We start from the raw sequence: 23,575 nt of genomic DNA, 5'->3' as shown, positions 1-23,575 counted from the left end.
AGTTTGATTTTTGGTTTTTAAAATCTGAGTGGAAACAGTTCTGATGATTTTAAGTGAGAGTCGGGGGAAAATACTTTCCCTCCCTATTTTTTGAAAGTAAGATACATTTTTTTTAAAAAGCTGCTGCATTTAGCAGTTCTAAAGACAATGATTGGGTATAGAAAAGCTGAAGTTTGGATCAAAAAAGTCCTCGCTGAGAAATGCCTTTGAGCGTTCTGGTAAAAATTGGTTTTGATTATCAGTTAAGATTTGTCAAAAATTGTTCTTAGCAGATGCACAGTATGTTTTGCACAGATTTTTTTGCTAAACTAAGTGCAAAACTAAGACTGCGCTGTCCATGTGTGCATGGGAGAAAAATTTAGTAAAATTCCCTGTGTATCTTGTAAATCATATGGGACCATTGAGATTGTTTGTTTGCTTGGTCTCTTTTTAAGAAGGTGCAGTGTTTGGGTTGCTCTTTTCCTACCTTCTTCTTCGAGTAGTATACCTATGGGTGCTCCACTCCAGGTATGCTTGCATCCCTGCACTGCCGATCGGAGAACTTTGGTAGCAGTGTCCATTTGGCCCGCACATGCACTGTCCCCCCCACCCCATGCTCTGCCATGAGGCTAAGCAGCACTCACGGGCAAACTCCTCTCAGTTCCTTCTCAGCATCCCTGGCTAGAGATGGAGCTATTAGCAGTCCATTCTTCAGATCATCTCTCTTAGCACTTCAGTAGTTAGTTAATATTTTTCTCTTAGTTGTAGAACTTTCTTTAGTTTCTCTTTCTTAACATCCAAGGACTATGGGTCAAAGAAAACAACAGTGAACCCCTCACTTAAGTCTTCAAAAAAGAGAGCTGTGAGCCCTGAGCTAGCTGAAAAAGATCACCGGCACATTTGGTATCATCGGTACAGAGATAGTCCAAACAGTACCCATAGCCCTCGAGGGTCTGAAGTGGCAGGTACCATTGATGTGCCTAAAGACCTGATGGGCATAAGCACCGAAGCAACAGTACCAACAGATAAAGGGAAGGACAGAGACTGTGTCACCGCTAAGAAGACACTGCCAATATGAGTAGTACCATCGGCACCATCAGCAGCGAGCCATCCAGCCTTGGAGCACTCAGTACAGCCAAGATCCCTAATCCTCTCTGTGCCGCCGGCCCCCCGACAGCTGCCATTGGCACCAGTTAGGTCTGCGCCACAGGAATTCAGACAGTCTAGAAAACTCATGGTATCTGACATACCAGAGTCTCCCTCATTTGGTACCTGGGCTCTGATACCAAGTTTATTTTGGGCACTGGAATCTTCACTAGCACTGTGACATGCACCTCCAGTCTCTTGTGATGAATCAGATAGTGAGTAGGAGGAGGTTGTCTCTCACCCTTATGGTGCTCGCTATCAACCTGGACCCCCTCAGTCAAACCCTCCACCTGCTCCTCAACCACCGTGGTATGGCTAGCCATGGGCATCACCACCAAGACCTTTTTCACTGCACCAGTTGCCCTACTGGGATCCACTGTGAACTTTTGAGGTGCTCTCCCTGAGCCATGGCATCCAGAGCCTCCGAGATCATGGAGGAACAGGCAGGAGGGTGGATTCAAGGAGGAAGTCACACCACAGACCAGCATGTCTTCCTCCTCCCCAAATGAGGCAGTTATGCCTCTTCCACCATCTCTAGCCGATGAGTTCAGTTATTTCAAGATCTAGCTAAAAAGGTGGCAGACACACTGCAGATACCTCTTGAGGAGGTAAAAGATACCTATTATAAGCTCTTGGACATCTTGTACTCCTCCTCTTCCTCCAGAATAACCCTCCCCATCAATGAGGCCCTTCTGGACTCAGCCAAGCTTATGTGAAAAATTCCAGCATTGGTCACGCCCACCTGTAAATGGGCTGTTAAAAAAAAATTACATCCCAGCTAGGGATATGGAATTTTTTTTCCCATTCCCCTGCTTCCCCAATTCTATTGTTGTGGACGCAGTAGACTCCTGAGGTCTCCAACACCAAGTGAAGTCCACCTTTTATGATAGGAATTGGAAGCGCTTCAGCCTGTTTGGAAGAAATACCTATTCCTCCTCCACACTGCAGTTCAGAATTGCAAACTATCAAGCTCTAACAGCAAAATATGACTGTCAATTATACCAAGCTTAACGCTTTTATTGATCAGCTCTCAGAGTTGCACCATGAACAGTTTTGGGGCCATTGTTAGTGAGGGACAATTGGTGGCCAAGACAGTGTTCCAGTCAGTTCTTGATGCAGCCGACACAGCAGCCTGGGCCATCTCTACAGCTGGGGTTATGCAGCGAGCATCCTGGTTGCATCTATCTGACTTCCATAAAGAAATGCAGATTACTGTAGAGGACTTTCCCTTCAAAGGCACCAAATCGTTTGCCAAGAAGACTGACATGTCCCACCATACACTTAAAGTCTCCAGGGCCACTCTCCGGTCATTTAGTCTGCAGTCTTAGACATAAATCCTGCACTCCACATTTCCCAACTCAACGCTATTATGAGCCTCAAAGGAAAAATCCAAATTTTCCAAATGTAAACCATCAGGCCATGGTCTTCCTTGTCACAAACATCCACCTCAAAACATCAGCTTTGACATCTTGGTCGGGGCACTGACAGACCTCTCCCCTCAACACAAACTGCAACTGAGCTACCCATCACATACATCTGGGTACCACCTTGCTTCGTTCCACAACAATTGGGAGTGAATAACATCTGTCCAAAGAATCCTTGAAATCATCCATAATGGGTACTCTGTCCATGTCACCTTCCCCCAGCACCCTTCCCTGTCCCTCTTCAGGGACGCTTCTCACGAGAGTTTATTACGACAAGAAATAGATCTCCTCCATCTAGGAGACACAGAACCTGTACCTCTAGATCTACAAAGCAAAGGTTTCTACTCTTGTTATTTCCTGATACCCAAGAAGGAGGAAGGTGGGAGGCCCATACTGGGCCTAAAAGCACTGAATAAATTTGTCAAAGCTCAAAAATTCAGGATGGTCACACTAGCAGTGATCATTCCATCTTTCGAACAGGGAGATTGGTTTTCAGCTCTCGACCTGTAGGATGCCTATTTCTACATATCGATCCTACCTTCCCACAGACGATTTCTCAGATTTAGGCTATGTCTATTCTAGAGATCTTACAATAGCACAGCTGTACCAATGTAGCTGCACTGCTATAAGATATCCCGTGTATCTGCTTTGTGCTCTCCCATCAACGTAATTAAACCACACTCCTGAGCGACATAAGTTATAACAACAAAAGTGCTAGTGTAGACATAGCCTTACACTGGGCCAGGACCATTACCAATCGAGAGTACTCCCCTTTAGCCTCTCACTGGCTTTGCGAGTATTCTCCAAGGTCTTCTCCATAGTGGCGGCTCACTTACACTTTCAGGGGATTATGATTTACCCCTATCTGGATGATTGTCTCCTCAGAGCCTGCTCCTTCAACAAGGCCCACCAGGTTACCCAAACAGCTGTAGACTTGTTCACAGAACTGGGTCTCCAGATCAATGCCCAAAAATCAATGTTCATCCCCTCTGTAGCACTTAGAGTTCATAGGAGCCAATCTTGACTCATTACAGGCGAGGGCGCTCCTGCCACAGCACAGGTTGCACACACTGGTCACACTCATAGAGACAGTACAGATCAGCCCTCAAATATCAATCAGACACTGCCTCCACCTTCTGGGATATAAAGTGACAGGCGCATCCATAATACCTCATGTCAGAATTCACATGAGGTGCCTCCAGATGTGGTTCAGCTCTGTCTACATGCCGACAAAGATAGACTAGACCAGGGGTCCCCAACGCGGTGCCTGCGGGCGCCATGGTGCCCGCAGGGGCATCTAAATGCGCCCGCATCCTGGCTGGCGGTCAAGCATCCGCCGAAATGCTGCCAAAATTCGGCGGCATTTTAGCGGCGACGCCTCTGGATGATGCCGCTTGCTGCCGACAAGCGACGTCATCCAGAGGCATCGCTGCCGAAATGCCGCCGAATGCTCGACCGCCGCCACGGGCCTTCGTTTGGCGCCCACCAGATGAAAAAGGTTAGGGACCACTGGACTAGACAAACCTTTATCACTGCCTGCCAAAGTCAAACACTCCCTCGACTGGTGGAAGGACCCAGCAAATGTCTGCACAGGGATCCCTTTCTCGCAAACTCCCATCGTTACTCCTCGCCACCGATGCATCCCTCATAGGATGGGGCACACATCTCAACAGTCTTACGAGACAGGGCAAGCGTGGGGGGAGGGCAGGCAGGCAGGGAGCCTGCCCTGCTCCCGGTATACGTCAGGCTGGAGCCGCTCTAGGTAAACACTGCGGGAGGGCGGAGGGGGTCGTGAGGAGCTCACGGGCCACAGAAAATAACCTCAGCCTGCGGGCCGCGTGTTTGAGACCCCTGGTTTACTCTAAATCTCACCGTGACAACAGGGAGCCTATTTGGTTTGCAAAATGAATGATGGACTCAGCTTTTAGTTGCACCTCTAACTTCCTGATTTGCATATTTGCAAAATGAGGACTTGAAAATTAATCTATAATCTTACTCTGTGAACTGTGGTGCCAGGAGTGTGTGTTTCTTAGTGTGATTCACTAATGTAACACTTTCTTTATAATAAAAAAAAGTCCATCTAACTTCATCTTAGATACCACTTTAAGTGTCTTAGAGGTATCAGAGTCAGCACAGGTAGGACTGTTTTTGGAAGTGTCTTCAGTATAAGGACCCACATACTGATTGTAGCTGAATGAAACAAATATTGTTACTTACATTTTATAATTCAAAATCTGGCTGACAGTTTGTTATAGTTTGCTTAGTTTCTATGTTTTTAGATAAGGGTAATATTACTGACTGTAAGTTAGATCAGTTTAATAAGCAGTAATATTTACAGATTTATTTCAATGACAGGGAGTGAAGAGAAAAGCAGTGTCAGAATACCAGTCTCATGATGATAGCTCTGAGAATTCAGAGTGTAGTTTTCCTTTCAAATATGCATATGGTGTAAATGCGTGGAAACACTGGGTAAAAACTAGGAGTCTAGATGAAGATCTGCCAGTATTAGAGGAACTGAAATCAAGTAAGTATTGCCCACATATTTGTAATTCATTTTTATTTTTTATAAGAACTTTTATATTTTCATGAACTCTTCACCTTTTATAAACTAATTCTTAATATAAAATATTAACTACTGTTTTCAAGTTTTAATCAAACCCTGTGTACAACAGAATTATTTATTTCTGAAAATGGCTGCTTAACTCTTTTTCCAAGTTCCCACAAACATGGCTTTTCCTAAAGATACCTTCTGCACTAGATTCTGAGTCCTGGGTCTTGTGCTCCTGGTGTGAAACAGGATTGACCACCCTAGTTGTCAGCATTTATTGTGGCCCCTTGGTTTTCTAGCAGCCCCCTGGTTCTCCTTATCTCATAGCCAGCCCCAGAGTTCACATCTTAAGAGGTCTTCAGCTGGGGACCGAGTTGGCAGTGCAGAGCTTCTAACCTCTACCTGTTTGTGGGGCTCTGCTCAAGTGGGCTTCGGAGCTATGGAATGCAGCTGTCCTTCCTGCAAGGCTCTTCTGGTATCAGCATTTACAGTGGCCCCTGGGGCCACTAATCTCCTCTTCTGCTAGTCTCTCATGTGCCTTAGCACAGCCATATACATCAGAAATGCAGCCATTCTTTCTGAAACCTCCCTCCCCAACTCCCTGTATTTAAATTAATACCTTGGGCTATTGTCTTACTCCACCTTTTCCTCAGCCTGGAATTGACAGTAAATTCTCCTCAGTGGGTGATAATCTTCCCATCATGGCACAGTGCAGTGTAGTCAATTAACATAGCCTTGAATCTGGTGGCTTTGCTGTGTAATTTAGGTCAAATATATCAGGTACAACACTGGAACTCACTTATTAATCTGTGCAGAGAATGTCTAAACCAGTAGTTCTCAGCCAGGGGTCCAGGGGGCCTCGAGCAGGTTTCAGGGGGGCCTCCAAGCAGGGCCAGTATTATACTCCCTCGGGCCCAGGGCAAAAAGCTGAAGCCCCATGGTATGGGGCTGAAGCCCAGGTCCCTGAGCCCCGGCACTCGGGAATGAAGCGGAAGCCTGAGCAATGTAATTTGTGGGAGCCCCGTGGCATGGGGCCCCAGGCAGTTGCCCTGCTTGCCACCCCCTAATGCTGGTCCTGGCTTTTATATGCAGCAAACCAGTTATTGTGGCACAGGTGGGCCATGGAGTTTTTAATTGTATGTTGGGGGGGCCTCAGAAAGAAAAAGGTTGGGAACCTCTGATCTAAACCATTTCCTCTCCCGTAGCAAGTAATGTTAATGTTGTTGTGTAATGTTATATTTGTTTTATCTTTATTTTACAGCAAAGTCTGTGAAATTAAAGGAAGATCTGCTATCGCATACCGTAGCCGAGCTAAACTATGGCTTGGCACGTTTTGTCAATGAAATTCGAAGACCGAATGGAGAGAACTATACACCTGACAGCATCTATTATCTTTGTCTTGGGATTCAGGAGGTTAGTAATCTAGAAGATGCAGTAGACTATAGAGCTGATGATTTGACTCTGATATATGCTTTAATGAAAGAATGGGGATAAGAAAATGTGGATTTATTGGTTGATAAGTGGCTAGTAGGCATTATGAACATAGGAGCTGTGTTAATTTGCAATGCAGAAAGATCATATAAATTACATAATGGAAAGGTGTGTGTTTTGATGATGAACTGCAAATACATCTGGAAATTTGAAAGAAAAGTGGTACAACATGATACTTTTAAACCTTGTGCTAAATAAAGGTAAGGAATGAGTTGCCTTACATTCACTTGTCTGACAAAAACAATTTTTCAGATGTTGCAATTTGTGTGGATTGCCTAAGATTTAATGATAAAACAGAGTGAAACAGTTAACTGTATCTACACATAAAATGAGAATTTTCACAAACTCTGGAAGCAACATTGATAATGATGACTAATTTATTCATTAGTGGATGAAGGGGACAGCTGTGTGGTGGAATGCTTATTGGGCAGGGCTGCCTTTGCTGAATACTGAGCACTATTAGCCTGCCTTATTTTGTGGAATGTAAAAAGGTTTAATAGTTACACAGTGATTTAAAATTCTACTAAAGTGATCTAAAATACTTCAGATCAGAAAAGAGCCACTATAATTTCATTGCAGATAAAAACAGTAAAAGACCATTAGATTCTTAGATAAAGAAGTAAAGGGGCATCTCAGGGTACGTCTACACTATGGGATTATTCCGAATTTACATAAACCGGTTTAACAAAACAGATTATATAAAATCGAGTGTGCGCGGCCACACTAAACACATTAAATCGGTGGTGTGCGTCCACGGTCCGAGGCTAGCGTCGATTTCTGGAGCATTGCACTGTGGGTAGCTATTCCGTAGCTATCCCATAGTTCCCGCAGCCTCCCCCGCCCCTTTGAATTTCCGGGTTGAGATCCCAGTGCCTGATGCGGCAAAAATCATTGTCGCGGGTGGTTCTGGGTAAATGTCGTCAGTCACTCCTTCCGCTGGGAAAGCAACGGCACACAAGCATTTCATGCCTTTTTTCCCTGGATTGCCCTGGCAGATGCCATAGCATGGCAATCATGGAGCCTGTTTCGCCTTTTGTGACTGTCACCGTATGTGTACTAGATGCCGCTCACAGAGGCGATTCAGCAGCGCTACACAGTAGTATGCTTTTGCTTTTGCATGATAGCATAGATGGTTACCAGCCATATTGTACCATCTACCATACCATAAATTGGTAATAAGATGATCGTGGCTACCAGTCCTTTTGCACTGTGCCATTTGCTGCTGTCATAAGTGCCCCTGGCTGCTCTTAGCCAGGGGCGCAAAAGCCAAAATTGGGAATGACTCCCTGAGTCAATCCCTCCTTTTTGGTATCTAAAAATAGAATCAGTCATGCCTAGAATATGGGCAAGTGTACTAGAGAACCACTGTATCAGAGAACCAGAGAGCACAGCTGCTCTGTGTCAGATCCTGCATAGATTATGAGCTGTATGCTATTCACAGGGGGTGCTCCTGCAACAACCCCACCTGTTCATTCCATTCTTCCCCAGCCTTCCTGGGCTACCAAAGCATTGTCCCCCCACTTGTGTGATGAAGTAATAAAGAATGCAGGAATACTTGTTAATGAGTGGAAGGCAGCCTCCAGTTGCTATGATAGTCCAGATAGGACATTAAGGAGTGTGGAGGAGAGAAGCCCAGCATCCTGCTGCTAGTCCAGGGGCAATTGAATCTTTTCTTTACACATGAAGAGTGGGGGCTGATGAACCTCAGCCCCCTGTTGCTATGATGATGATGGTTATCAGCCATATTGTACCATCTACCAGGAAAAATTAGGGCCAGGCGCCCTTGATTGACCTGACGGATGCTAGTCAGCATGGTTACCAGTCCTTTTGCACTGCCCCATGTGCCAATAGGCTGATGATGACGATGGGTATCAGTCTTATTGTACCATCAGCCACCCATGGCGGGGGGGGGGGGAGCAAGGATGTTGGTGTTGAGTGCTGCACCATCGCGTCTATCTGCAGCATTCAGTAAAGATAGGGTGACATGTAAAAGAGTCAAGAGAGGATTGTTTTCCCTTTCACTTCTGGGGGTGGGTGGGTGTGTGCGTAAATTGCCTAGCTATGCCCTGACCCACCGCGGACACTGTTTTTGACCCTAGAAGCATTTGGAGCTCAGCCAAGAATGCAAATGCTTTTCAGAGACTGCAGGAACTGTGGGATAGCTTGAGTCCTCCAGTCCATGAGCGTCCATTTGATTCTTTGGCTTTCCGTTACGCTTGTCACGCAGCAGTGCGCTGAGTCCCTGCTATGGCATCTGTCTGGAGATATTTAAAAAAATGATTTTGAATTTCGTCTTCTGTAACGGAGCGCTGATAGAACAGATTTGCCTGCCCTTACAGCGATCACGTCCGCATCGTCCATGCTGGAGCTCTTTCTTTATTTTGATTTTTAACTGCATCACCACCCGTGCTGATCGGAGCTCCACGCTGGGCAAACAGGAAATATTCAAAAGTTCGCGGGGCTTTTCCTGTCTACCTGGCCACTGCATCCGAGTTCAGATTGCGGTCCAGAGCGGTCAGTGGTGCACTGTGGGATACCGCCCGGAGGCCAATACCGTCGATCTGCGGCCACACTAACCCCAATCCGATATGGTAATACCGATATTAGCGCTACTCCTCTCGTTAGGGAGGAGTACAGAAACCGGTTTAAAGAGCCCTTTATACCGATATAAAGGGCCTCTTAGTGTGGACGGGTGTGGCGTTAAATCGGTTTTACGCTCCTAAAACCGGTTTAAACGCGTATTGTAGACCAGGCTTCAATTTTATTTTCTGTTTGTGGTGCAGAAAGCAGTCTGTAGATTAAACATTCTAAATTCCGAGCTGAAAACGATAAGGCTGAAAATTTCAGTCAGTCCAGCATCATTTGTATATGTGTCTAATATAGAGCACCAGCTCTTCTTTAACCAGCTATCACCCTAGCTAATCTTTCTTATTGTTAAGGGAAGGGACTGGAATGAAATAAGGAATCCCTTAAACAATCTAAAATATTTTAAGAAATTCTTCTCCAACTATTTAGTTTCTAGTGGGAGAGCTAGCTGATAACTTTCCAAATATCAACCATGAGGAAAAGACATCATCCTTTATTTGGCAAAATATACAACATTTTAAAGAAAATGTAGTTTAATCTCAGGTAGCTTTCCACCACTGTCCTTGCATGATCTTCTATCACTCAGACATCAGAACTTATTAAATTTTTTTTAAAAATCAGATATACAGTACTGAAAAAATAAGCCATCTGCTTATAAAACAGTGCTCTCCCAATAGTTGTACTCTCTCCAAATTGTTCTTTTATCTCCTCTACCCTGCCTATTTTTCTGTTGCAAATATTAGGCATATATTTAATTTTAAGTTTATAGTAAATGATTTGTCTTACATGGATATGAATATCAGGAACCCTAATACAAAAATAATATATTGTGACATTGGAGTAGCATTCTTTATTGATCCTGCCATTGCAGCTATTGCTTGTATTTGTGTTTCATATTTCAATTGGGATAGTGCCCATAGATCCCAGTGGGATTTAGGGCCCAGTTGTGCTAGATGCTGTTCAAATACATAGGAAGACATGGTCTCTGCACTGAAGAGCTTAGAGTCCACAAACACAAAAATGAGTTGGGAATTAGAGGATATACACACATGAGCAGTCAGGGTGACAGCAAGTACATATCTTACTAATGCCAGATTTTGTTCATTTTAAGGAAGTATCCTCAAGTGCCTTTCCCCCTTCCCTGGAAGCAGAAGCAGGTTCAGACTTTATCCTGGGGCCTAGCACTGAGAATATTTTTAAGTGACAATGTACTAAATGTGATCCCATTGTCCCTATGTGAAACAAAACCCAATTCACTTCTTAGGTCATTACATCCCTTCCTCCCAGCAGACAATCCTAGACTGGAATCCATGGAATGGAGAATAAATATAACTTCCAGGAAAACTGTTAAAGGACTTAATCTGAAGGGGCTTTGATAAGCTAGGAAGGCTTATGTCAGATATTAGTTGTTAAAGGATTTTGCTAGTAATAAAATTAATATGAAAAAAAACCCCTCAGACTTATATATTCAAATAAACCAGATAAGTACTCTATGGAGGAAAACTAACTTGAGAGATCAGTATATTACGGAAAATTAAGATTGCAACAAATTTTACAAGAAGTGTATGCTCTTTTCAGATCAAAAGAGTAACATTTATATTGAGGAAGAAAGCTGAGAAATTATCAAGGCAGGCAAAAAAAATCCTAATGAATTAAGAACAGTGTTAAGCCTTCATTCAGATACAGTGGAAATTCCCATGGATCTAAATATAATCAGCAGTGTTTTAGTAACTTGTACTAATAATGTACGACAGGTTGTTGGGGAAGGCGGAGGGAAGGACAGAGAACATTGCTTCTCCCTCAATAGAATTACCATAGTTGTTGGGACTAGATAGTGTTGCTGTGATGAGCCTTATTCTCTGTTAGATATAGGCTTTGAGCATAATGGGGGTTGTGTAGAAACCTTATTTGTATTAGTTTTTCTGACATTGATATATTTTGAAAGCACATAAGAATATTTTTTTTAAAGGGACACTTGGAAAAAAGCATCAATATGTTCAAGACCAGGTAAATGTGTTAACCAAAACAAGGATAAAAAATAAGTGAAGGGATCCTCTTGAGATTTCTTATACAGACTTGTTGCATTATCTGATTTAGAATTGTAATACATTCAAAATTGCATATCTGCAGCATTGAAAATATTTGTAAGGGTTTTAAGTTTTCAAGAAAGCATTTTTGTAAATGTATCCATTCCAGATCAATTCTCTGAACTAACGTACTGTGTATTCAGAAACTTAAGACTTCAAAGAAAGTGTACAGATTCATTTTTCCTTATTATAAAACTAAGTGCAAAGATAAGGTAGTCAAGATATGCTGAACTTCTGCTTAATACAAATGAGTGCTGTGTTTAATGTTATTTCAAGGATGTGTACAGAAATAGAAGCCATTTCCAGAAGTGAGCACATGTTTTATTGTATTCACTAGCAACAGGCTTGTTTTCACTAAGATAATATTGAAGTGGAAGTTTTAAGAAGCCAATACTCCATTTCTTAGAAATGTCTCCAGCGAGGATAATGTCTAATACTAGTATAGCCCTCATAATTAATTCTTGGTCAATGTTCAAAAGAGCAACCACTTCTGTCTGTAAGATCAAGAGGATTAAGATAATTAGACATTAGACTGCAGAATATTCAGGCGCCTTGCACAGTCTAGCAGTTTTAGAATCATAGAATCATAGAATATCAGGGTTGGAAGGGACCTCAGGAGGTCATCTACTCCAACCCCCTGCTCAAAGCAGGACCAATCCGCAACTAAATCATCCCAGCCAGGGCTTTGTCAAGCCTGACCTTAAAAACCTCTAAGGATGGAGATTCCGCCACCACCCTAGGTAACCCATTCCAGTTCTTCACCACCCTCCTAGTGAAAAAGTTTTTCCTAATATCCAACCTAAACCTCCCCCACTACAACTTGAGACCATTACCCCTTGTTCTGTCATCTGGTACCACTGAGAACAGTCTAGATCAGCGTCAGCAGCCTTTCAGAGGTGGTGTGCCGAGTCTTCATTTATTCACTTTAATTTAAGGTTTCACGTGCCAGTAATACATTTTAATGTTTTTAGAAGGTCTCTTTCTACAAGTCTATAATATATAACTAAACTATTGTAGTATGTAAAGTAAATAAGGTTTTTAAAATTAAATTAAAATGCAGAGTCCCTCAGACTGGTGGCCAGGACCCGGGCAGTGTGAGTGCCACTGAAAATCAGCTCACATGCCACAGGTTGCCTACCCCTTGTCTAGATCCATCCTCTTTGGAACCCACTTTCAGGTTGTTGAAAGCAGCTATCAAATCCCTCCTCATTCTTCTCATCTGCAGACTAAATAATCCCAGTTCCCTCAGCCTCTCCCCATAAGTCATGTGCTCAAGTCCCCTAATCATTTCTGTTGCCCTCCGCTGGACTCTTTCTAATTTTTCCACATCCTTCTTGTAGTGGGGCCCAAAACTGGACACACTACTCCAGATGAGGCCTTGCCAATGTCGAATAGAGGGTAATGATCACATCCCTCTATCTGCTGGCAATGCTCCTACTTATACAACTTAAAATGCCATTAGACTTCTTGTCAACAAGGGCACACTGTCGACTCATCCAGCTTCTCGTCCACTGTAACCCCTAGGTCCTTCTCTGCAGAACTGCTACCTAGTTGCTCGGTCCCTAGCAGTGCATGGGATTCTTCTGTCCTAAGTGCAGGACTCTGCACTTGTCCTTGTTGAACCTCATCAGATGGCTTTTGGCCCAATCCTCTAATTTGTCTAGGTCCCTCTGTATCCTATCCCTACCCTCCACTGTATCTACCACTCCTCCCAGTTTAGTGTCATCAGCAAACTTGCTGAGGGTGCAGTCCACGCCATCCTCCATTATTATCCTCATTATTGAAGATAGTGAACAAAACCCTCCCCAGGACCGACCCTTGGGGCACTCCGCTTGAAAGCGGCTGTCATCTAGACATGGAGCCATTGATCACTACCGTTGAGCCCAGTGATCTAGCCAGCTTTCTATCCACCTTATAGTCCATTCATCCAGCCCATGTTTCTTTAACTTGCTGGTAAGAATACTGTAGGAAATCGTATCAAAAGCTTTGCTAAAGTCAAAGAATAACATGTCCATTGCTTTTCCCTCCTCCACAGAGCCAGTTATCTCATCATAGAAGGCAGTTAGGTTAGTCAGGCATGATTTACCCTTGGTGAATCCATGCTGACTGTTCCTGATCACTTTCCTCTCCTCTAAGTGCTTCAGAATTGATTCCCTGAGGACCTGCTCCATGATTTTTCCAGGGACTGGGGTGAGGCTGACTGGCCTGTATTTCCCCAGATCCTCCTCCTTCCCTTTTTTAAAGATGGGCACTACATTAGCGTTTTTCCAGTCATCTGGGACCTCCCCCAATCACCATGAGTTTTCAAAGATAATGACCAATGGCTCTGCACATCTCCCAACTCCTTTAGCACCCTCGTATGCAGTGCATCCGGCCCCATGGACTTGTGTTTGTCCAGCTTTTCTAAATATGCTGAACCACTTCTTTCTCCACAGAGGGCTGGTCACCTCCTCCCCATACTGTGTGGTCCAGTGCAGTAGTCTGAGAGCTGACCTTGTTCGTGAAGACAAAGGCAAAAAAAGCATTGAGTACTTTAGCTTTTTCCACATCCTCTGTCACTAGGTTGCCTCTCCCATTCAGTAAGGGGCCCACACTTTCCTTGACCACCTTCTTGCTGCTAACATTCCTGTAGAAACCCCTCTTGTTACTCTTAACGTCCCTTGCTAGCTGCAACTCCAAGTGTGATTATGCCTTCCTGATTTCACTCCTGCATGCCTGAACAATATTTTTATACTCCTCCTTGGTCAATTGTCCAATGTTCCACTTCTTGTAAGCTTCTTTTTTGTGTTTAAGATCAGCAAGGATTTCACTGTTAAGCCAAGCTGTTCGCCTGCCATATTTACTGTTCTTTCTACCCATTGGGATGGTTTGTTACTGCAACCTCAATAAGGATTCTTTAAAATACAGCCAGCTCTCCTGTACTTCTTTCCCCCTCATGTTATTCTCCCAGGGGATCCTGCCCATCAGCTCCCTGAGGGAATCAAAGTCTGCTTTTCTGAAATCCAGGGTCCGTATTCTGCTGCTCTCCTTTCTTCCTTGTGTCAGGATCCTGAACTCAACCATCTCATGGTCACTGCCTCCCAGGTTCCCATCCACTTTCGCTTCCCCTACTAATTCTTCCCTGTTTGTGAGCAGCAGGTCAAGAAGAGCTCTGCCCCAGTTGCACCAGGAAATTGCCCCCTATACTTTCCAAAAACTTCCTGGATTGTCTGTGCACTGCTGTATTGCTCTCCCAGCAGATATCGGGGTGATTGAAGTCCCCCATGAGAACTAGGGCCTGTGATCTAGTAACTTCTGTTAATTGCTTGAAGAAAGCCTCGTATACCTCATCCCCCTGGTTTGGTGGTCTATAGCAGACTCCCACCACGACATCAGCCTTGTTGCTCACACTTCTAAACGTAATCCAGAGACACTCAGGTTTTTCTGCAGTTTCATACTGGAGCTCTGAGCAGTCATACTGCTGTCTTACGTACAGTGCAACTCCCCCATCTTTTCTGCCCTGCCTGTCCTTCCTGAACAGTTTATATCCCTCCATGACAGTACTCCAATCATGTGAGTAATCCCACCAAGTCTCTGTTATTCTAATCACATCATAATTCCTTGACTGTGCTAGGACTTCCAGTTCTCCCTGCTTGTTTCCCAGGCTTTCTTGTAATGCTGCATATCTTTACCATGAGTAAATATTTTTCTTTGCTCTGTATTAGAAGTAAAGGTAATTCTGTCATTTGTATTGTTGTCAATAATCACACTTTACATTTAAAATGTAGTCCTGCTAAAAATATATCTACTCTGAAGACCTAGCTGGAAATGAAAAATAAGTGTTGGTGCCATAACTAAATACTTTGTTTTTTAGAGACTTTTTTAAAAAATCCTTTTCATTGATGTGAATTAGGCTTCTAATTAAACCAATATTTTTATCTTTAATATTTTCTCCAATACTTTTCTCTTTAATTTTGTTGTACCCAATATTACATGTTATGTGACTTAAATGCTATACTACTTTGTTTTATAGCCAGCCTACAACTGCTAAACTATTAGAAAATTTCATTGTTTTGTGAGAAGAAATGCCGGCTCATAACATACGTTGTTTTGTCACTAATTCTCCCAACACAGTAAATATTCTTTGTTTTTCTTGTTTTTAGTACTTGTATGGAAGCAATCGAAAAGACAATATATTTATTAATCCAAGCTACGAGACATTTGAGCAGGAATTAAATAAAATCCTTAGAAGTTGGCAACCAAGCATACTTCCAGATGGTAATTTTCTTTTTTGTTGTGTACAGTCTTCTGTTAACAGTTCTGTACTCTTAAACAGGCAGATATACACAAACAAATAATTTGTGCCTTGTGATGGTGATTGATAACATTAAAACAAATAAATAAAATGGTATGTGTCATTCACCTCGCCTACCTGGTCCCTGCTACCCACCCACCCCAATCATTGCAGGGGAAGAGGCCAGCCTACTGAGCAGAGCTCTGCAAAGAAGATGTAGCAGCACTAAGACAACTTAGGAAGTGACAGGGAAAGGTGAACCTGTATCCCTTCACTCCTGTAAGACATCTGGTACAGTTTAGGGGAGGAACACCCGCACTAGCCATGCTCACCCAACAGAGGAGAGAACAGAAGGCCTAGGCGGCATCACTTGTGCTGCCTCCTCTCTGCCCAAAGGTATCCGGGTCCTTTTCAGAATATAGGGGATGAAACAAACCCCATTGTTCCCCACCCCAGGAATGGGAGAGGTAGCTCTTGGGGGCTGTGAAGGAGCATTTGTGGTCATCACTCCCCCTTTGAAGCTGGAGCAGCCCTGAGAATAAGAGGAGAAACAACCCACCTCTGAAAAGATGGGAGAGAATTTGGTATGTGTGAAGAGCATTGTAGGGTGTTCAGTGGGGCTGGGAAGTTAGGCACTTTGGTTACTGTGATGCACCTACCCCCATAACCTCTCAGTCTCAGCAGGAGTGGGCAGATCTCCTGTGATGTGTCTTGGAGTGTGTGTGTCAAGGGAAATATGAGGTGGGAGAGGAATTCATTTCTAGTCTCCTCTGCCCTCTCTCCCACTATATCAGAGTGCTGCCAGGAGAGACAAGCTATTTCCCTGCCCCTCTCCTTTCTTCGCTCTTGAGATTGTGGGATGTCAAGTTGCACTAGAATTTTTTTACCGCAAACCCATGAGAAGGAGGCAGTGCACCTTTCTTCTCTCCCTTTCTTCCAGTGATCTTAGTTCTGGTGTAGCCTCTTTAGTAGCAACTGTTGCCCTAGCTGACTCCTCCACCTAAAGTAATACAGGAGTCCTTTCTGGATGAGGCTTCTATCTGCAATCAGAAAATTGAGAGGGTCAGTCAGGGGCCCTTACATGTGCCAAAAAACTCAAAAATCCAACCCAAAAACATGAGTGTTTTTTTTATGAAAGGACCCAAGGTTGGTCACTTTCTCTGCCCTTCACTTTTTTATGATGTGGCATCAGTTATGAGAGTGACAATTTAAGAATCCTGTTGAAATAGTTTAACAAAAAAAATGTTGTTTGTGTGTCTTGCTTATGTGGAAATTGCTGTTTTCTCTTCCTGAATCAGTGGGTTTCAGTTTCTCCTCTTAGGGATGTGGGCAGTTTTCCATTGAATATTGAACATTTTGTTTGATTTTTTGCAGTTGATAGAAGTTATTCTTTTAAATGTGGGTTGTTTGCCTCATTGTATTTTCTCTAATACATTTTTCCCCCCCTTGAAGGGTCAATATTCTCTCGTGTTGAAGAAGATTATCTTTGGAGGATAAAACAGCTAGGATCACACTCTCCATTTGCTCTTCTGAATACACTGTTCTACTTTAACACTAAATATTTTGGCCTGAAAACAGTGGAGCAGCACTTAAGACTTTCCTTTGGCACTGTTTTTAGACAGTGGAAAAAAAATCCTCGAACAATGGACAGCAAAGCTTGTCTTCGATATCAAGTTTCTTCCCTATGTGGAGCTGATAGTGAAGGTATTATTATCAGTTTCAAAATAAGTATTACAGAGGCATCCAAATTTTGCCCAATTGAGGGCCACTTTGGCACCTTGCCAGGAGCCTGAGGACTATACCTCATTTGCATAAAACTGAGCAGCTTGTAGCTAGTGGATCTTTAATATGAATGTGTGGTCTGCAGCGACTACAAGGTCCCTGCATTAAATGTTCCATCTTGATCCAAGTAGCCTCCATGTCAAATGCTGGAACCCTGTCTATGGGCTGCATCTCCAGTTTAGAGATGCAAGTGACTGCATTGCAGTATTCTGGGTTGTACTTTTGTTCACCCTAATCTAATATGTTAAATATAAAAATGAAATTACCTAATGTTTTCAAGTTTGGGCTTAGGTGGGTTTTTTCCTTTTTAAAGATAAAATTACTACTGGAAAAAGGAAACATGAAGATGATGAGCCAGTGTTTGAACAAATTGAAAACACGTCAAATCCTGCTAGATGTCCCGTGAAAATGTTTGAGTGCTATCTGTCTAAGAGGTAAGCGTTTCATGGACTAGTATAAGTATGTTTTTTTAGAGTTGTGAGGGTGCAGAAGGAGAGACTATTATGGTGCAATGTGAAATAGTGTTTACACAAATAAAGTGAATGTAGTGCTTGGGGAAAGAGGCAGATTGAAAGCACTGAAATTTTCAGCACAAACTTCCTCCTTCTGCTCTGCAGAAAGGCACTCCATCTAGGGGTGAGAGTATGGTTTGGTTTCTATATCTATTAAATCATGAGAATCTCAGACTTGCCAACAGGAGACCCAGTTGATTCAGATATTGATGATGTGTCTTGTGGTGTGCATATCTGTTCACTAATTGGACTGCAAAACAGTCTTATTTTATATAGGCCTTCAGGAAGTCACGTGATGGCAACAACTTTCAGTTACTACTGATTTCTGGATTTGGTAACCTAGGCCTATAAAGCTCAATTATCTTTTGATTCCCTTTGTTTAGATGTTAAATAAGAATGTGAATGGTGTAAAAGAAAACCACAAGGTATTTAAACTTGGAGAGATTCAAATACCCAACACCAAAGTAGTGCCTTTTATTTGTGGTGATATGTTGTTATTCCAAGCAAATATTCTCTATTTTTGTTGAAGACAAGTATTTTAAGTTTTTTCTGTTACTGATTGAAAGACTCTCAAACAGCTGTAATTCTGCTGTTAACAGACTCCAGCTGCATACTAATATTCTTTTGGTTTCTTCAGAATGAAATAAATATTAGTTTGAGCAAACATAATCATGTTATGTCTTCCCCTGCATTCTTTATATTGCTTGTAAATTGATGAATTGGTGTTGAGGGCCCAATTCTGTAATTCTCAAGTCAGGCAAAAATCCCACTGAAAATACGTTGCACATTAGTTACAATTTAATGAAAAGTTCTATTATGTAGGTAAATATTATGGAGTAATTTAAAAAAAAATATTCTAGAGTTTATTCTCATTTGAAGACTGCTGCTTATATGGTAGATTTCAAGTTCAGATTGTTTTGTTGTAGTCCAGACAGAATACATGCTTCGAATTTTTTCACAGTGAGAAAGAGTAATTTTTTCACTAGCCCATGACTTAGAAATGGATGAATGGTTTTTCAAAAAGAACTATTTAATTTAAAAAGAAAAAAAAAAAAGCTTTGGGCAGATAAAACTTAGAAACTTTCATTTCAAAGGTTGAATGTTTTGGAAATGTATATGTGGTAGAAAACTGAAGAACTTAAAATGGGAAACATTTTACAACTTTTAAATAATCTAAGAAGTTCCATAGAAATTTCACAAAGTATAATATAAAGCCCAAAATGTTTTAGCAAACTGCACTTTATCCCTAAAAAGTGAAGATATACACCTCTACCTCGATATAACGCTGTTCTCGGGAGCCAAAAAATCATACCATGTTATAGGTGAAACCATGTTATATCAAACTTGCTTTGATCCACTGGAATGCGCAGCCCTGCCCTCCCCGGAGCACTGCTTTACCATGTTATATCCGAATTCGTGTTATATCGGGTCGCGTTATATCGAGGTAGAGGTGTAATTTGAATGTATGGCAAAAACAAAGTCCAAGTATAGAATTTACCTCTTTGATTTCTCACTGTGGTTTTCAGTGTTCTATTAAATATTTGAAAACAAGTTCCCGTTAAATAGTCCTTGCCCTGCTAAAATATGTTTGCTTAGACACTAGAATCACACACCTTGGGAGGATTGTATGTAATAGCACATTGTGGAGGTAGATTTTTGTTAACTACTGCAATGTAGCCAATAGATGGAGTATACAAAACACTTTCAAGAAACTTATTTGAAAATAGTGAAAGGAAAGAGGAAAAACAAACAATTTTAGAAGCTTTCATAATAGCTCATCAGTTCCTAATAATGTCACAATTTTAAAGTACAATATCTTAAAATAGGTCTTGGTCATTCTCCCTACTGCAATTGCAGGCTCTCTCTCCTGGTCTTGTTTGCTGCCACACCTTGTTAGTACCCTGACCCAATGGAGGAGAGGTTTCCTGCACAATTGAAGTTATTTTGTAAAATATCTCTTTAAAACAACATTTAATTAAAACTGTTCTCTTAATTTTCAAGTAATGGTCCCTATATTCTGTAAGTGGGTTTTGAAACTGGTACTTGAGAATCAGCTGACAACCTGCAGCTGACATTTTAAAGGGACACCTCTCACTTTCAGCTGCTGGCATCATTTCGTAGCCTGCTTAAACAGAAACAGGTCTGATTGTTGAGAATCAGTTGAGGATATTAAAATGTTTAAATGTAATATTTCAAATCTAAACAACTTCCAACAATGATGTCTGTTTGTATCAAAGTAGGAAAGTAGCTGCTCTTGCAGCTGAGTGAGGCTATGTCTACACTACCGTGGTAAGTTGACCTACGCTACATACCTTAGGTCGAGTTACCGCGGGGTCTACATTGCGAGGGGTCAATGGGAGAAACTCGACTGGAGAGCCATCTGCTGTCGATTTGGCAGGTCTTTACTAGACCCACTAAATCAACCGCCAGTGGATAAATCTCAGAATGTCGATCCCAGCTGTAGTGTAGGCCTGCCCTGAAAACTCAGTGTCTGCAATCTGCAAGTGCCAGTCCAGAAAAGCCAGCTAAATACTTTCAGCCAAAAAGCATGTCCCAGTACTAATGGCTCTTAAAATCTGTAATATTTAAGGGGGAGGAGAATCATTTACAAATATAATCGTAAACTAGATGGGCAGCTTTGTGTTGAGAATTTCCTTAAGAATCCTCTCCACTGTCTAAGAATGCTGAGATGCATCTGAGCCACAACAGCACCAAGTTCACCAGATTTGCATGGCTCAGTAGGAAACTGCAAAGCAGCTTCATAGGAGAAATAAGAGGAACCATATAATAGGGACCCAGGAGCTAAGGGACCAAGATAGTAAGGCCTATGCCAAACAACCAAACCTTGGAGCGAAAAGGCAGGAAACAGGTTTTTGAGTTTCTCTCTTAAGACCGGCCATAGTGGGTCACACCAAAGATCCATCTAGCCCAGTATCCTGTCTTCTTACAGTGGCCAATCCCAGGTGCCCCAGAGGGAATGAACAGAACAGGTAATCATCAAGTGATCCATTCCAGGTCACCCATTCCCAGCTTCTGGTAAACGGAACCTAGGGACACCATCCCCACTCATCCTGGCGAATAGCCATTGATGGAGCTATCCTCCATGAATTTATCTAGTTCTTTTTTGAACCCTGTTGTAGTCTTGGCCTTCACAGCATCCTCTGGCAGAGAGTTCCACGGGTTGACTGTGCGTCAGCCTTTTTAATTTTAAGGAAATATACAATAGTTTTTAGTTTATAGAGAGCTACAGCACCTTAGATCGAAAAGCAACTTCAGCTGGACAAGAATGCTTGAAGCCATTTATGCCACGATAAGGTCCCATTTTCAAATCAGAAGGCATTATTTTTCCACATTAATCCTCAACTCCTAATATGTATATGCACAATTATAGTTGTACACACAGGATGTTAAAAATCAAAACCTGTATAGATTTGTCATGTGAAACTTTGACTCTTTTGACCATTTTTTTTTCCTTTTAGCCCACAGAATCTTAATCAGAGAATGGATGTGTTCTATTTACAACCGGAATGCTCTGTTTCCTCAGATAGCCCTGTCTGGTATACTTCCACTTCACTGGACCGCAACACTTTGGAACACATGCTCGTACGGGTTCTTTTAGTAAAAGATATTTATGATAAAGACAATTATGAACTGGATGAAGATATAGATTAAAACAAACTTCCAAAAGCTGTCAGGAAAAACAAAACAGCATTAGATAGTCATGCTGCTAGACCTTTATTATGGAAACCATTTCAAGTTTACTCTTCGTTTTGAGTTTTGTAGCAGTGTACCCTGACCTGGGTATTACCATGTAAATAATCCGTGAGTGAAAGTTGCCATTATCCTCCTACGTAGTGGTTTTAGGATACTTAACAAACACATTCAAATTCTTTTTTTTTATTATTATTTATTTGATTAGGTATGTTTGTAACTTTTTACATTGCGAAATATCAATGAGAATGTGCCATGTGTAATTTTTTTTCTTGTAGTAAGAAACATCCATATTGCACAACTCTACTGTTGCAAGCTTCCTTGAAAGGAGGCTCTTTTACTGGGTTCTTCAACCAGATGGTTGTGTATGGGTAGCACTACTAAAGTTTAGAACTTTGCTGTGTCTTTCAGAATTTTTAAATAAATTGTAAACTAATAGGTTTTTTACTTTTTAGTTACTGAAGCCTTATACGGTTATGTAGAGAGATTCCATCTTATGTACCAAAAATAGACAAAAGAGAATGCTGTCAATATTGGTGTACTGTAATGTGAATCTATACTGGTGAAAACAACTTTTTTGTTGCCCTTATTAAAACCTTTAGTGTCCTTTCCTTATTTGTGACTCTCTGAATTGCCCCTTCAAATAAAATATATATTCAAAATGAGTGTAAGCGTAAGGCATGTGATCATCTAGACATTTATTTTGTAAAAATGTCTGATGGCAATGCTATAATTTTCTTTTCCATTTTTATTTTGCCAAACATAAATGCTGGTACCCCATATTGCTGTACATCAGTCCTTCATAGCCTTAGCAAAAGGGACTTTAATGCAGTATTACAAAAAGTAATACAGTATACTACATTTTTAAACTTTTTTTCATTTGTCCTTGCTATGCTGTACTTAAATACAACTAACATTTGATTATGGGTTGTGAGAGTTCTTTTAACTAATGTCTCTATTATAAAAACAGAAGACACATGAAGTGGCAGAAAGTCAAGACAGTTTTTAAAAAAATCTGCTGTCCTTTGTTCAATATATTTATTTTGCATAAAGAATCTGATTTCCAGATGTATATGTTCAGCCTCTAAAGTTTTGTTTGTTCCCTGCTCTTGTTTGACTAATGCAGACAATATGGTGGTTTGTGCAATGATATTTCCTGTAGTACTCAAGAAATCATAGTACAGCATTCTACTATAAAGTAGGTAATTGGTATGGTATTCCTAATGATTTAAGAATCTATTGATAACAATTACTGAGATGAAAGAAAAAAAATTGTTTTTATATATCTTATCGCCATGAGATTCATTTCCTGCAAAGATGCACTACTTTTTCATTTTCCTTATTATAGAAGAAATAAAGCTGCTAGTGCTTTGTTTTGATAAAGAAATTTATTTAAATTTTTGCTATTCTCTTCTGACCGTGAGTATGTATTAACTTTAGATATACCACTAATAGAAAAGCAGATGAATATACACATTTTTTATTTCTTTATTTTGATTGGCTGAATTGGCACCAGTTGTTCCATTGCCTGGAAAATCAGGCAGCGTTTCACAGCACTAGTCAATAGATTATCTAACACATAATGCTCAGTAATCTGTTGACTGTTGCTGTGAAATGTTGCCTGATTTTCTAGGCAATGGTGCAACATTCAGTAACTAAAACATTACTTAATGCCTGTTTTTTCAAGCAACAGCAGTATAAAATACTCATGAGATAGAAAAGGTACTTGATTGTAAAATAAATTTCAAACACTATAATCACAATTTTAATTTTTCTATGTTTTGGGAACTAAGTTTCTAATTCTGTGAAGTACTTAAGTACAAACTTAACTTTAAGCAAATGAATAGTCCCATTGAGTTCAGTGGGACTACAATATTACTAACCTGCTTAAAGTTAAATGTGCTTGAAACCTCAGGTCGGCAAAGCACTTAAGTATATGCTTAACCTTGAGAGAGAAATTTAAACTATAAATGTTTAACTAGTTAAGTATATGCTTACGTGGTTTTGCTAAAAGCAGTAAGAGACCCAATTTCAGG

General features: G+C 41.4%; 1 protein-coding gene across 6 annotated transcripts in view; it reads left to right on the top strand.

Moving 5' to 3' along the window:
- ZMYM2 (zinc finger MYM-type containing 2) overlaps positions 1 to 22,150 on the top strand; it is a 179,442-nt gene extending 157,292 nt beyond the window's left edge. For all 6 annotated transcript variants that reach the window (XM_045017911.1, XM_045017919.1, XM_045017873.1 and 3 more), the window contains 6 exons: positions 4,905 to 5,073; positions 6,359 to 6,510; positions 15,404 to 15,518; positions 16,987 to 17,238; positions 17,630 to 17,750; positions 21,308 to 22,150. In XM_045017911.1, coding sequence (XP_044873846.1) covers positions 4,905 to 5,073; positions 6,359 to 6,510; positions 15,404 to 15,518; positions 16,987 to 17,238; positions 17,630 to 17,750; positions 21,308 to 21,500 — 1,002 coding nt within the window. In that variant the 3' untranslated portion in view covers positions 21,501 to 22,150. The remainder of the gene's footprint in view (positions 1 to 4,904; positions 5,074 to 6,358; positions 6,511 to 15,403; positions 15,519 to 16,986; positions 17,239 to 17,629; positions 17,751 to 21,307) is intronic.
- The last annotated feature ends 1,425 nt before the right edge of the window (positions 22,151 to 23,575 follow it).

This window comes from Mauremys mutica, chromosome 1 (genome assembly GCF_020497125.1).
Source record: "Mauremys mutica isolate MM-2020 ecotype Southern chromosome 1, ASM2049712v1, whole genome shotgun sequence".
Taxonomy (NCBI): Eukaryota; Metazoa; Chordata; order Testudines; family Geoemydidae; genus Mauremys; species Mauremys mutica.
This window is presented reverse-complemented; position numbering and strand designations above follow the sequence as displayed.